The sequence below is a fragment of the Balaenoptera physalus genome, assembly GCF_965194825.1.
Source record: "Balaenoptera physalus genome assembly, chromosome: 6".
In the NCBI taxonomy this organism is placed as follows: domain Eukaryota; kingdom Metazoa; phylum Chordata; class Mammalia; order Artiodactyla; family Balaenopteridae; genus Balaenoptera; species Balaenoptera physalus.
In genome coordinates this window covers 95,980,586-95,996,518 of record NC_138885.1, presented here as the reverse complement: position 1 = coordinate 95,996,518, position 15,933 = coordinate 95,980,586, and the positions used below count along the sequence as shown (strand labels likewise).

Sequence of the window (15,933 nt, the reverse complement as noted above, 5' to 3'; positions counted from 1 at the left end):
GAAGAGCTAGGCACTCAGCCTCCCTAGATTTGGTGAGTTAACGCACGTCAACAGCTCAGCACAGGGCCAGGCACATAGTAAATGCTCAATAAATAAACGTTACTTGTTATTGCTGCTGCTGCTATCGTTATTTGTTGTTGTTGTCTAACTCCATATCATTATTATGTCTTACCTAACTTATTACCATTATTTGCTCTCTAACTCCAAGGACTCACACACCGCTTCGGTTTGTGTATTTGCGTGGTGCCGAGTGCCTTTTTAATAGTGGCTGTTGGCACTTTCATTTTCTTCCTTTATTTCTTCCCATCCCGAATCTCTGATATTTTGAGCTTATTAGCAATCCCCTCACAGCCAGGGTCACCAGGGCTCTTTAGAAGGGAGGAAATCTGACCACCCAGCAAAGGAAGTATGCAAAGAGAACAACCCAAAACAAACTGAAGGAGTTATTCCAAAAAACCTTGAAGGCAAGAAAATGGAAACTACAAACAACATCTATTTATAATGGCTTGTCGTTTTTCCGCAGAAGCCCTGGGATGATGGAGAGGGCCCGCCGGTCTCATTGTTCCTGGCGGAGCAGCCTGCCAAGAATGCCTCGCAACGTGAGGAAGGAGGCCGCTCCAGACACCGTGTCTGATAAGTCTCACTGTAGATGAACTTACAGAGAATCAAGGGCACACAGCAAGGCCTGCGTCACTTCTCCCTGACCCTCTGGCCAAACACCACTCCCTCCACTGACCGGCTCCCCAGCAAGCACATTCCTCAGGTCCTGCGGCCACAGAGGCCACAGATCTGCTCTGCTCCTGCAGACAGGCTTGGATGGAACATATTTGCTTATGCAAGGAAGGATTTTCGAAGCAACCGGTGCTAATGTGAAGTTTAAGGCTTTTGGGCAGGCTGTTTTCAGCAGGACTGTTGAGTGCTTCTTTCTGTCTGCTCTATGCGTCTATAAAATCCTCACCCTCTGCAGTCAGCTCAAAGGACCCCATGCTAGCATTTTGTAACAATATCAGGGTAGAAAGCAGATAAGAGTAGCCCACAATTTGTGTCCATTCACCACTAGGCTGGTGCTCAGATGGGAAGGTGAACTGCAGCAGGGCCAGAGACTTGCTGAATTGTTCTAAGCTGGCCTGGGTCAATCGAACATGCCTCAGTTTGCCTCGTCTCATAAATGGCTACAGGGACCATGCCTCTGTGCCTCTCAGGGCTGACGGGTAAGGGCAGAAGGTGAGTGGAAGCCACTGAGGGGAAATCAGAGTACACCATTCCTCGGCCTGGTGTGCCGGCAGCGTTCCTGACCCTGGCCAGGTGAACGGTTCCCTCTGGGACGGGTGCTTACCAACCCTGGCTCCCAGGGGGTCTAATTGTGAGAGTGAATCATAACCTCTCCATCTGTACAAAAAATGGGAGCCTGCTGGGAACGAGGTGTGCTGGGCACTAGGGAATCAATCACAGCATCGAAAAAGTCCTGTATGTGTTTTCCTGGGATCAAGGCTCCCAGTTGTTTTTCTATCCCCCTTTGCTGGCATCCAGCCTCCATAACAGAAGTCGGAAAATACAAAACTTGTCTGAAAAACGTGCCATGCGGAAATGCAAGCAGAGGACAGCTTGGGGAGTAGGTGGCAGGTGTGACGGGCCCTGTCCTTGCATTTCATTCACCCTGAGCTTCAGGTTACAGAGCTCAGAGGTTCTCCCCGGCTCCAGGGGCAAACTTGTCACTACTGTGCAAACTTGTCACTACTGTGCAAAAAGCACGGTGGTGTGGAAATGATGGGCCTGCACTAACACCCAAGCAGGAAGGGGCTGCTGCCACGCCAGGGTGGAGACTCTGAGGCCAGCGCTCGCGGGCCAGTCAGCTGGGACTGCTTCCACCTCTCAAACGGCCGCTGGCTGTGTTCTGAAGGCCCCGGGGCTGTCAGAGCAAAAGCAGGCCTGTCCACGCAGAACACGTGAAAGCACTCGCCTCTCCCCATCATGGAAACGCCCCTCTGTTCCGAAAGAACCAGCTGCCGTTTGGTGGGGGTGGGGGGGGGGTGGGGGGAGTAGAAGCTGTGGAGGTTCAGAATGTTGGATGCTCTTGGCTGAAGCCTCAGTCAGACCAGAAGGAAAGATGCCTAGAAAGGACACCAGCTCCTGCAAGAAAGGGAACCAGATTGAAGGAAGTCTCCTCACGGGATGGGAACGGTGTGAGTCAGACCCTAAAGGACTTTTATTTATCCCACAGCCAGAGCAGGCTGTTTGCTCTGCGTGCTGAGCTGCTGGCTGGCGCCAAGGCCACCTCCTTGCGGTGGTGGCCGGCAGGGTCCTCACAGCGTGGGGAGGGACTGTCAGCGCCAGGGAAGAGCTCTGGGGGCCGCACAGGGAGAAGAGCCCTTGCGGGCGGTAGGACAGTAGAGACCGATCCCCCACGCCGCAGAAGAGGAGTCAGTACCCCGACATTTAACCCAGCAGCCTGCCCGGAGGCTGGGACTAAATCCTGTATCTGCTTGGACCTCAGTTTCCCAGCAGATAAGACCAAAAAAATAATGATACTTTCTTACCCTCTTACTGCTCTCAAAGGGATGACGCAGGGATAAATCACTTTGAACATTTAGATGAAAGGTGCTCTATAAACCCGAGGTCTCATCAACTGTAATTGTTACGGTAATTATTTTAATGATAATAATGATGATAATGGGCGGAAGGGGTATGGGGCGGGGACGAAACGTCCTACCTTGAGACCAAAAAAAACCCTCCCGGTAAAGCCCGCGGCATGGATTCCTTCCGCTCCTAGGTCCCAAGCATCTCTTTCAAACTGCCAGTTCCTGGGCTGAAATATTATTTACTCCTTTCCTTTCCAACAAAACAATGATTTGTTCCACCGTCTTCCCTCTTGCTCACTCCCCGGTGTGTCTGGCTTCAGCCTGACAGCTCAGCCCTGGGCTGTTTACAGGCCTCGCTCACCCTCCACGACTCCGGTGCAGCTCCACTGACACTAAAGGCAGGAGAATTCTCTCTGTGTGAGGAATCAATTACTTCCGCTGACACTCTATTACTAGCCCTCACATCTTCGGATTCCAGACGGAGAGTGAGGTGATGGGGGAATGGCAGGGAATCTGAAGAGGATGGCGAGGGGGGCTGTGCGGGACAGGGGCGGAGGTGGGTGACAGGGAGGCAGAAAGAGACAACTGACTGAGAGGCAGGCCTCCAGCTTGCATTTAAAGACACAGAAAGATCTCTCTCCCTCCTTGACTGCCCTGTCGGCATCCGGAGGTGACCACGTGGCAGGAAGAGGCAAAGAAAAGGAAGAAAGAGAAAAGGAAAAGAAAAGACTTGTCAAGTATATCTAAGGAAATCAGAGAGGCCCCAAATACCTAAGCCTTGGGACAGGAGATGACAGCTCTGGGCACAAGGACACAGGTATACGAAGGCAGCTTTGGGGAGCAGGCTTCAAATCCCAGCCCTACCATTACTATCGGTGTGCTTTCTCTGGGCCTCAGTGTCCCCATCTGTTAAATGGGAATAACAGCAGTACCAGCCCCAAAGCATCGTTATGAGTAACACATGGAAAGTTCTTGGTGTAGTAGCACCTGACACCTGTCAGTAGCTTAATAAATATTTGCTATTATTGTCCAACCGACAATCCCTCCATACCACCTACAAACATGCGATGGAGCCCCTAATGGGGCAGAGCAGAAAAATTTATAGAGACTGCCAAGATGCTTGGCTACAAAGCCAGGGAAAAAGCATAAAAAATCATGTGAATTTTCCTTTATCATGTGGAGTTTTTTGCTGCCCTCCTAAACCTAAGCCCAACTCACACTTCTTCTTTCTTCTTCTTTTTCAAGTTTTATTTTGAACCAGCTAACATTTTTCAGGGATTTTCCTTCTAGGAAAAAAAATTTTGATTATGTAAATTAAATACAACCATCTACTCTGCAATCAACTGAGATGAGTTGTGAGGTGTAGGTCTCATAATGAAGGACGATTATGGAAGCTCTTTTCTAGAAGGAAAGACAAGGGCAGCTAATTTTTTTTTTTTTTTTCTGGGATGATTTATCCAGGCAAAGGTGGAAGAATGGAATTAAATATTCTGTTGAGTTTCTCTTGATCCAAAGGTTTCAACTGCCCTGCCACTAAAAAGGACAAAACAAAGAGAATACATTTTTTTTCTAAAGGACTCATGACTACCGGAAAACACACAAACCCCTTTTTAGAAAAATCTAATTTCTCTACTTCATCTATTTCCTTCTCCTGTTTATGCCCTCCACACCCAGAGCTCCCACTGAATTTCTTAAGACAGACTCTCACCCGGTGTAATTAGATGGGAGAATTACATGGAGCTACATGGGGTGAGATGCTGGGCCTCTGGGACCTCTGGGTTCAGAGAAGGTGCCAGGCTTGAGAGCCAGAACAAGTGGGATTGTGTACTAGAAAATCTCAAGGGATTTCCTCAGTGAGAAGATAAAAATGCATTGTTAGGAAGGACATCCACAGTGAAGCTTGCATTTGGAGAGTTGGGATTGCAACATCACATATTTAAAAACAAACTGCCAAAAATAACCGTTGTCCCAACTGCTCTTTAACCTTGGTAGGCGGAGAAGAACAATCTGTGGTGTTTCCCCCACTTCTTCAGCGAGCTGAAGTGCTGGGTGGAGTCCTTGGTCAAGGCTGGTGAGTGTGGGGTTGGCTGCCAGCTGAGCTCGAGGCAGCAGGACTGTTCCCGTTTATTGCACCGCGTACCTGGAGGGGATCTGTTTCTGTCATTAGCAGGGCTGCTGTGATACAGAAAAGTATTGCTGCTCATTGGTTCCTTGGGGGAATCAGAATATTTCTGTGGCTGAGCAGGCAGTAAATCTGTAACAATGTCATGAGTAATCAACCTGAGGGTCTCTCCTGAGCGCAGGACACCCTCTTGAACCACACAGAACTCTCACTCTGCTCTGAGTTCCAGAGACTCAGGCGGACACCAGCTGAAGCCACACGTCTAATTGGGCATTGTGCCCTCCTGCCCTCTGTTCGTAGGAAAGAGATGTGTGTTCACAGGGAGTCTTGTGTAGGAGTAAACTGACGAGCAGAGCTTAATGCAGAGTGTTACCCAGACTTCCCCAGGCCATACCCCACTTTCAGGCATTAAATTGGTGGGGGGGGGGGTCCCTGGATATAGGGTAAGAAACTGTAGAAACTCTCTGACCAGGGAGAGTGGGACAGCAGAGAGTCCCCCTCATCTCACTCTTTCCTGCTCCCTGACCACAGCCCCTCTCTGAGATGCTGGAAGTTGTCTGGCCAGGAAATAAAATTAAATAGCATTGCCCAGTCACCTCTTCACCGAGAAGGGGGTTTGTATCAACAAGCCACCAGGATGGCCCTACATTACTGTGGTTCCTGAAGACATCAAATTCTCTCCCCTTCTTGCCTTTGACATGATGCTCTCTGCCTGGGCCACCAGCCCTACTCACATCCCCTTTGCCTGGCTAACTTCTTCAGGATCAGTGCAGGCATTGCCTCCTCCAGGGAGCCTTCCCTGATCTCCTCAGCCAAGGGTAGATCCCAGGGCTCATATCACGTCCCGGGTCAGAATGCATGGTGTTGGCGGAGGCAATAGAGCATGAGAGTAAAGAGCTCAGGTTGCAAAGTAGTGTGTTCTGGTTTCAAATCCCTTCTCTGCACTTTTTTTTTTTAACATCTGTATTGGAGTATAATTGCTTTACAATGGTGTGTTAGTTTCTGCTGTATAACAAAGTGAATCAGCTATACATATACATATATCCCCATATCCCCTCCCTCTTGTGTCTCCCTCCCATCCTCCCTACCCCACCCCTCTAGGTGGACACAAAGCACCGAGCTGATCCCCCTGTGCTATGTGGCTGCTTCCCACTAGCTATCTATTTTACATTTGGTAGTGTATATATGTCCATGCCACTCTCTCACTTCGTCCCATTCTCTGCCACTTTCAAGAGTGCAAACTTGGGCCAGTTGCTTACCTTCTTTGAGCCCAAGATTCTTCATTTGTAAAATGGGAAGAGTAACAACGACTTCCTATTTCACCGTTTGTCGCAAGGACCAAATGCGATGATGCAATGTAAAGCACGTGGCAGTGTCAGGCTCATAGGTGATGCTCCATATGTGGCAACTTTATCATCAGTAACCACACATGTTTTTACTTGCTCCCTCCTTCCAAACTCTAAATTTCGTAGGGTCAAAGAGTACAATCTACTTACTCATCACTGAATTCCCAAGGCTATCATCACGCTTGGCACATAGTAGATGTTTAATATCTAGGAACGAATGAAAGGTCTATTGCCACTTTGCTGATGAAAGACCAAGTCACAGACAGCGTAGTCACTTCTGTGATCCCGTGTCTTATCTTCCTGCTGTCATTATGTCACATCACAAGATGGATGACTAGGGAAGACACCTCTGTTGACCTTCCAGTGTGGGTTCATGCCACGCTGACTTACATCCTGGCAACTCAGATGTAAAAATCTCACTGACACAATCATCTGCATGCCCCTGCTCAGCCCCCTCTAGGACTAGGCACCTTAGAGGGTAGAGGTGAGACACATGCGGTCCGTGCCCTTAGAGAACTTACGTGCTCAGAACACAGGATGACCACGCACGAACAAACAGCAAGCAAATCAAGGCAATATGCAACGCTTGGGGAGTTCCGAGTAGGGGGCCCTAAAAGAGAGCTGGAGGAATCAAGGACTCCAAGGGGGAATGGAGGGGATCGTGCCGTGGGGCACTGGAGGGGAGAGGGAGGAGGGTCTGAGCCCTGGTCCTCATAGGGTCTCCTGCAGATGTAAGGTTGTATGCGGAGGATGTTTATTGAGCACAGGGAATCTTCGCTGGCCGGCTGGGGAAGGGCCCGATTACTGAGGTCTGGTATGTTCCCTCTGCTTCCTGTAGTCAACTTATCAACCTGGGAAAGTTCCCCCTTCCTAAGATAGCATCCCCTACTTTGGGAAAAGCACACGTATCTTCTAAGATTCAGAGAGCTCCTCTGGCCGTAAATAAACACGAGGGCACTTTGTTTATCCGGCACACTTAGCTAGAGGCTGAATATCCCCCAAACCTCAAATATCCAGAATGTGGGTGGGGCGGGGTGGGGGGATGGTTTCAGAAGAAAAGACGGTGAGCAGCTCAACTAATGCCGAGGACTGCATGCACTGATGCCCTTACACTCTGCCCCCGGGAGAGCGCACTAGGACGCACTCCGCTATGAGCGTGGCCGACTAAAGCAAACCAGACGTGCTGGCCCTGGGACTGCACCGGCCTGGGACAAAGCTTAGACCCCAGGACTAAACACTTCCCAACAGACACCAAAGCCTCCTGAAGCAAAATCCATACCCACAATAAAAGGGTAAAAAGAGGGCAGAGGGGTATAGTCATAACAGAAGATGACAGCAAGAGTATTGATAGAAAAAAGTCACACATTCCCCCAAAGTACAAAGATGCTAATAACCCAGTTGCGAATTTATCGTGTATCTACATAAACAAGAGACTGAAATCTCGCAAAGTAGTTACCATTGCCCAAGTTTTGCAGATGAGGACACTGAGGCCTGGGAAGTTTAAAAGGTCAACAGAAACTCACATCTAAATACCCAAACATGACATTACCCAGCCTCTGTCACAAAACGTCAAGTTTAGAATTAGAAGCCTGAGTCACTGAGAAAAAGTTGACTCACCTTAGCATTAATATTGTTTAAGAAGACGAGGAAGCGTGGCACATGATTTAGAACGTTCTTAGTCAGAAATCTTTCTAAAGAGGAACTTTTGGAACTTTATAGGAGTATGTTTTAGAATCTGGAAATGTCAATGAGGCATGGTAAATGAGATTTGTTGTGCTGAACATACACATGAAGTTATCAGTATAGGTTTCTGTGTGGGTTTTTCAGCCTAAGAAATGTTCTCTCAAGTCTTCCTAGTGGTTTTCGCACTTTCTGAAGCATGTTTGTCAAGATATCCATCTGGAAATAACCAGTTCTTAAAAGGACCTAGACTCTTGATGCTGGTTTTATTTGGGCCTCCGGGATGGGGTGGGATGCTAGGCTTGTGCGAGGGCTCGTGAATAAGCTGTGTATCGTACGCAGGTGGGTGTTTTCAAGAATACACGTATTTTAGGTCTCAGAAAGGGAAAAAAGAATATTCAAGTTTGCATGCATATGCTCCTAAAGCCCTAAGGTTCAGCCACTTGGCTGATGACTCAAGTGAAAGGCAGTAGGCACGATGCTCTTCCCCACCGCAGGGAATGAAGTGGCTTCTCCCTGTTTGCTCAGATGGCCCTGAGTCCTGCCCTTTTGTCCCTCAGCCACACCGTCGTGGCTGGGCCACAGCGGTTTCTGGTTTCTGCCTGCAGTCGGTGACTAGGCCTCCGAGCAGCCTATGGGTACTGGGGCTTGGATTCCTGCAGACGGCCAGAGGGAGGAGTTGGGAGCTCACTGCAGGTGGTGGCCTCGGACTGTACTGACTCAGGCAAAACTGGGGCTGGTGAGTGAAAGTTTCCAAGCAGACGGCAGACTTAAATGGAACAAAATTAGCAAGCGACGGTTAGGGGAAAAGGTCTGTCTGTCTGGGGTTTATTCACCAACGGGCTCCACCTTTAGGATGTGGATTTCAAGGGACAGGGAGCCAAAGGCTCAGGGGCCACCGGCCAGGCTAATCCTCTCATAGCAGGACCCATTCCCAGGTCACGGGGCCATCTTTGCAGTTAATCCTGCACAAAGGAAGAAGAGGGGAAAACAGAAAAGGGCAGGCACGCTGACCACTGCCTTTTTTGCACAGCGGGGCTGGGTTTTTTTTTTTTTCCCTGACGTTCTCACTCATTTTTCTTTCTGCAGGGGGGTTGCTGCTGCAAGCTCTCCTCAGAAGGACCTTTGGGCCGTTTTCTCTTGGTAGGAGTCTACCCTACGGGCCTTGAGAGTCAAATCCAATTGGAAACATGCGCCGAAATGAAAGGAGAAAGGATGCTAATTTCCTTTGATAGTAAGTGCTTTCCAACCCCCTTGGAAGGCAAATGAGAGCGGGAGAGAGGAGGAACAGGACAGAACCTTCAGGACTTCAATTAGATGAACTGTCCCCTTCACAAGAAAGTGAAACAAGGCAGTGGGGGAGGAGGAACCCATTTACCCTGAATGCAGATGGCAGTGAAGACTGTTGAAAATACCTTGCAGGGTGAGAGATGGAGAGAACCGGATGTGTCTTTCTAAGTAGAAAAATTAATGAGAATGAGAGAGAAATGGGGAGTGGAGGAGAAATGGGGGAGGGTACGAGAAGTAAGGATGAGGTTAAGTAGCAGAGGTGTGACCCCAACAGCATCTTGCTGACACTTTGGCACTGGGGCAAAGAGACTCCAGAAGGATCCTTTTCTGACCTCCCTGAACTTTTCGGTTCAAGCTGGAAGCATGGAATTGGGGGAGTGGGGAGAAAAACAAGAAGCTACTTGGTAGAGACGGTAAGTACCAGAAGCTTCAGAATAACCTTGTAACTTACCTGCTTCCCCTACTCCAACTCCAGCCAGAGGCAACGTCTTGGTTCCTCTGTTCCCAGTGGCTTCAGAGACCTTGTGCTCGCTCCATCCCTGGGGCTGAGTCCTGAGGGCAAGGGGTACGCCACAGCCCCAAACTGGGCAGGAACATGTTTCCCTGGCCTTTTGTGCTTCCAACATGTTTTAAGTCATGCTTACCAGCTCCTGAGTTTTCCCTTCCAAAAGCATGCCTTCTCTCTCTGCCACTATGAACATACATGAGATGACCTCTCAGCAATTTTCCTGGGAGATTTGCTGGCATAAGCATAACAGATTTTGGCCCTCCGTTGAGACAGGTGATTAGTCAAAGTTCTCTGAGCTCAGACCCAAGCTCTCAGTACATCACGCTTCAGTCTGTGCCAACCTTCTGTAACCCAGACAGAGGCACCAGAAGCCTTATACCTTATAAAGAAGCTCTTCTAACAGAAATTTTTGGTAAAGTTCACTGGCAGGGAATTGGCAGCCTTGAGGTGCTATGCAAATATACACAAGGCTGTGCATTTAACTTAGACAAAGAGGAACTGATTAGTTACCCTATGTCATCCATGGAGTCAAGAGTGGATGTGGGATTATAACTCCATTTTATGACTCTTTGTCACATGAGGCGTCCACCCGGGAAACCCTTCGGTTTTCAACAAAGGCTACCTCTTGTTAGGGAAAAACCATTACGAAGGTGCAAAGGAGTCCTGGGAAGATAACAGTGACATTGACTCACTGTGCCCCCCGATCGAACTCTGGTTAAAGAGGAGCCCTGCTCCCCCCCACAAGGTAGCACGGGCCCAGACCTAGGCCTGCTCCCTTGGACTTCTCCTGCTAGCTGATCCCTTTATTAATTTTTCAGTCCTCACAATGCTTTGGTCACAAGGAATGCTCAGACTACTTATTAATCACAAGGGGCCACTGAACACCCATCAGAGCAGTGGCACGTTCTAGGCACTCGTTTGGAGCAGGATATGATCGTTGGCACATTCTATCATGCATAGAAAACTCTCACTTTGGTTTCAGCGAGGAAAGACCTTAAGATGGAGCCCACTAGACAGTACAAAGGGCCTTCACACTCTTGACATTGCAATGCTGCTTCCTCCCTCACCTTAACTTATAGGGACCTTGGTGTTAACATGGTGTTTCTTTTTGCTTCCTTTTTTTTTTTTTTAAATATTTACTTATTTATTTATTTATTTATTTGGCTGCGCTGGGTCTTCGTTGCGGCATGCGAACTCTCAGTTGTGGCACATGGGATCTAGTTCCCTGACCAGGGATGGAACACGGGTTCCCTGCATTGGGAGCACAGAGTCTTAGCCACGGGACTACCAGGGAAGTTGCGACATGGCATTTCTAAAGCACTCACAGATGTCTAAATGGTCTCTCCTAAGCCACACATTTCCAAGATGGAAGGACCAATGTTGTGAGCCCAGCTGAGACACCTCGGGTGACTTAACTTCTCTGGGCTTTGGTTTTCTCATCTGCAAAATGGAGGTCATAATGGCACCAACTTCCCAGGGCCATTGTGAGAATTGAATGGATTGATATTTACAAAGCAATTAGAAGAGTGTTTGTTAAATAAATCCATAGCACCTGCTTTGAGACTCTAACCTGTACAGCACAGATACCAAGAATCAATGCGAATCTCAGACCTGCCAGTACAGACTCAGATTTTTAGCTCTCTTTCTATAAGGAGACCTGCTGCTGCTTCATGAAATAACAGCCTGACCCTCCACGGCTGGATACACAGGAAGTCTCCACTTGGGGATCTGGCTACTGTTTTATTAAGGAAGCTGCTGGGGTTCCTACATGTGGGAGAGGCAGTGGAAATGGGGAGATCTCCAAGGGGAAAGTCAATCTTAAAGTCAAGAGCTGGCGTTGTGTACTCCCCCCCACCCCCGCCCCTACGTGGAATTCTCCTCCACTGCCAGCCTTTGAATTTAGGGTGTATTCTTTACACTCTTCACTCAGGAAGGTGCTTTCCTCCATACTATGGGATCAACTAGGCTTTTATTTCCACTGCAAGAAATAAATCTCTTGAGGTTTCCCTCTGGGGCCAGGATCCACCAGCGTTCAGCAGGTCCTAGGGCCAGGGGTGCTGCCATGAGGCGGCAGGCATGGCAGAAGCCTGGGGAGGCGGGTGGGGGGGTGTGTGTCTCGTGGATGTACATGGCACAGGATGGTGCTTACTTGCAGTCGTGCTTCTCGATTTCGAAATGAGGGTTGAAGTTGAGGACAATCTTCTGGTTGGGTTCGGGGGCGTAAACAATCCACTCACAGTTCTGGTGGGATGGATAATCCTGGGGGTACCCCGGGGAGGTGATATAGCCAGCATCTTTGGAATTCAAACGACCTCCACAGGGTTGGTCTGGAAGAGAAGGCACACGAAGTAAAGAACTTCAAATATGTTACAGTCTGTTTTTTTTTTCCTTTCCTTGTTTCTCCTACCAGTGGCTGATTAAAACAGTTTTACAGACCTTTTATGGCAGTCCAGAAGACTAACCTACTTACTCATTCAGTGGAAGAGATTATTTCAGCTCATCCTCCCCCCTACTCACCCAAACCACACACACGCACACACACACACACACACACACACTCGCCAAATGAAAATATTCCAGAAAATGCTCATAAATATTCCCAATTACATGGTCTGATATTTTAAAAAACCAACAAAGCTGCAAACTTAAAATGCCTCCCTGCCTGTTCCTGTCTCCCCTGCTTGGCCCATCTTCTCCTCGTTCAAACCTCGCATCTCTATCTTTATCTCATAAATCCTTCATGTGATTTGGTGTCCCCCAGCCCAGCCCAGGCAGTCAGAAGTAAAGACTCCGGGAACTGACAATAGTGGTTTTGTGGTGCCGACCCACAAGTGAGCCTGGTAACAATTACATGTGATGCGGAGGAAGCATTTTCAGTTTTGGGCCAGAACAGGCCCTGGAGGGTGATTTCAGCTATTTTTTTTTTTTTAAGAAAGAAAAAGCAAAACCCCCAAACACTTAATTCCAAATACACCACAAATTTGATTTATTAATTCATTATACACTGAGTGGAAAAATCTGCATTAGAGAATCCACTGGCTCTGACCTCAGAGGTTTGACAGAAGTGCTTTGTGCTGAGTGGACGCCTGTGTTTTCTCCAAGCTTTTTGCCGCTGTCCCTCCTGCCCGGTCACCACCACCAGAGTGTGCTGCTGCTTTGTCCAGTGGTGACCAGCCTTGGAAAGGAGGCTGCAGCCCAGCTGGAGGTAAACAGCTTCATGTGGGCCAGGAGGGATGGGGGCGATCTTCAAAGGCAGAAGAGGTGGGTGATGACATTTGAAGCATCTCATATTTGGGAGTGAAGCTCTGTCATCCCCAGGAGGGGTTCCTGGGAAATGGAGGGGTTTGGCTTAATACCACGGTAGAACAGAAGATGGGAAGGCACAAGAGACCTGGAAATATTCAGAAGCCTCTCGGAGAACTTCCTAAGATGTGTGCCTCTCTTAGCATCAATCACGATTTAATATCGCCATCTGCATGGAACAGCACGGGGTCCGTGAATTATGCATTCTGGCTCAGCAGCTACCCTACAGGACGGGGCCTTCTCCTGTGCTCACTCTTTGAGGGAAAGGGTCGTGCATTTTTTAACTCCACAGGTGCACTCTCCTATTCCCCGTGTCTGCTGGCATTACTGTCGTCCAGACCTCTGCTTTAGATTACCAGCCTGACAGGCTTTAAACGCATAAAAGATGGGCACACTGCACAGTGATGGTTGGGACACACAAATCCACACAAGTAGCCTTTTAGGCATCACGCCTCTAAGAGCTCAAACTGTGCCGCGTTGAGCTGCCCAGAATCTAATGGATTCAGGTTCCATTTCCTACTGGGTGGAAAACAAAAGCAGGCCATTTCCTCTGGTTTGCAGAGACCACATCATCCTCTAACTAATGACCCCGCACCCTCCCCAGTCCAGGAGGACAATGGGCCCAGCCTTCCCGCCCAGACTGAGATGAGGCCAGCGGTTAAGCCCGGTGCCGCCCGTTCCTCTGCAGTCTTTCCAGGCGTCCACACCACTCCGCCATGCTGGGCACCCAACGACTTCCAGCAAGTCAAACTGTGGCCCGTTGGTCCTGGTTCGTGGGCGTGAAATAGGGCTGAGAGTGGTGGCCCTCTGAAAAGGTTGAGGTGTGGGGATTTAGATCACCAGCTGCTCGGACCACGCTAACGGGAGAGGAAACTTTCTGCTGGCTACAGCTCCTCTGCCAGCTGTGTTGCTGAAAACTGCAGCCTTGCCACCAACTCACCCCAAACCACATTTTTCACCTTGGAAATCATCAGATGGAATCTGAGCTGAGCTCCTGTTTTGTAACCAAGTCATCCAAACTCCTTCCCTCCTTCTTTATCCCTTCGCTGCTTCCCTCCAATTACTCTTGAAAGAACTCCTCTCCCTCAGTTCCCTGCCCCACCCCCCAAGTTTAAGCTTTTAGTCATTAGACCAGGCACACGTAATCAGCAATAAAGACAGGAAACTTCCTCATAGAAAGGTTTCATTTCTCACCCACACCAGGAGTAATCATTTCCCCACTTAAAAAAAAATTAAACTATATATATCCCATAGCAGAGAGTCTGCATTTTCGGCTGTTAAAACTCACTTAACCAAAGGAAAAAGGAGTAACCCCTTTCTTTTTTCCTGTTCTTTCTTTATCTGAAGAAAATCAAGGCACTTATTAAAATATTTAAGAACTCATTAAAACATCTGCTTTGCTTGCGTGTAGTTAACCTTTTCAATATCCAAACATTTATAAACTCACACTCTTGTTTAGATGGCACTCACACTCAGAAACACACACAAACATAGATATCGAGCATATATCCGGTACATATGCATATTAGAAATTCACACTTTAGTCCTGTACACACTTTCACACCCTCTCGTAAAATATCATACATCATTTGCACAGACATATATCCACCAAGATAAATACTAGAATTTCTGTCTCTATTTTTCTTGAAGAGAACTGAATTCTTGAAATCTATCATCAGTAAAAATTGTAAAGAAAACACACTTAATCCTTCTACACTTCCTCTTAATAACTGATCTTTCATTTCCAGGTTTGGGGACCCTTCCATTTCTGAAATACAAACATGCCCCCAATAGAAATGAGCTAGACTTCCTTCTGAAGAGCTACACCATCCGGGGCTTGGGAGGTCTCTGTCAGTTTCCAAAAGGAACAGCATAAGTGCTCTCTATCCTGTTTCAGAGGAGTCCAGCCCAGCCACAAGGGGGCTGAACTCAAGGGCAAACGCCTTTAGGCCAATCTCCACATACAGAAGGGAAGCTGACCCTGTTGAATTTTTAGCTACTGAGCCTGTTTGGCAAGTTGACAAGAGACTGACTTCTTTCTCTATTTTGTGAAAACCTTTCACCTGGGGCAAATTCACTTCCCAAAGAGAAGTAGGCAAAGCCAGGCCTGGACGGTTCAGAGCGGGTTTTCTCCTACATCTGGGAAGGAAACCTAAGGGATGGGCCAGGTCAGGTCAGATAAAGAGGCCCACGGATGAAAGGATTCAAGTGACACCTCTAGACATAATTTGAAATCAAGGGAATGCTAAGTTCTAAAGTCACAAAGGTCTGATTTTTCCCCCATAATGACTACTTAGGTGTTTTAATTTGACATATAAAAGGTCAGATTATTTCTGACCTTCATATCTTTCTCTTTTTTTGTTTGTTTTTCTCACATGCCCTTGTTTGCTGGTGAGCTAAGCACCATCTGATGCTGCCTAGGGGTAACCTGGCCCGGGATCAGGTAAAGGGATACTGGACCCATCCACTTAACAATTCTAAGGCCAGTTTCAGAAGGAACTCACCCTCCTATAGAACCCAATTTAAGACGAAGCACTGGTTCCTTCATAATATATGATATTTAGGAAGTACTTATTAAGAAGGAGTAACAGATCTTCTTTAAAAACCTGGTCTGACTCCTACGGAAATTCAGCTGGAGTTGTTTTAAAGAAACACTGGATGGCCAGGACTTGAAAATAATCAGATTACAATGGCTTACTTCACGATGGCCAGAGACACCAGGTGACAGCAGGCAACAGGCTGTGGGGCTGTCCCACAGTAGAAGAATCGGATCACTCAGTTTAGCTGAACTGAAAGTAAAAGTCCTTGGCAAAAACAGGAAACTTAGGCTGGCTGGATACGGGATGGGAGAGTCAGGTGATGTCAAAGGTGGGTCTGGGGTAAGGGGACCAGATTACTAGGAGGGGAGGGGGGCTGACATTAGCAAGAAGAGGGGATGCAGCACGTGGACTCTCAACTCCCTGTGACCTTCCTGTGTCTCAGCTTCCTAAACTGTAATTCAATGAGAGGACTGAATTAAGTGTGTAGGTTTCAAAGTTATTTTTAGAAGTGTTTGTGTTTTCCTTGATCAGAACTCTATCCAGAACTCCAATGTGCAAAGCAGCT

General features: G+C 48.0%; 1 protein-coding gene and 1 long non-coding RNA gene across 5 annotated transcripts in view; both read right to left on the bottom strand.

Annotated features, from left to right (window-relative positions):
• Window positions 1–15,933, bottom strand: part of LOC309663431 — a 352,908-nt gene that overhangs the window by 294,384 nt on the left and 42,591 nt on the right. The window lies entirely within an intron of this gene.
• NRP2 (neuropilin 2) overlaps window positions 1–15,933 on the bottom strand; it is a 105,763-nt gene that overhangs the window by 88,588 nt on the left and 1,242 nt on the right. For all 4 annotated transcript variants that reach the window (XM_082467021.1, XM_082467022.1, XM_082467023.1 and 1 more), the window contains exon 2: window positions 11,675–11,852. In XM_082467021.1, the coding sequence (XP_082323147.1) occupies window positions 11,675–11,852 (178 nt within the window). The remainder of the gene's footprint in view (window positions 1–11,674; window positions 11,853–15,933) is intronic.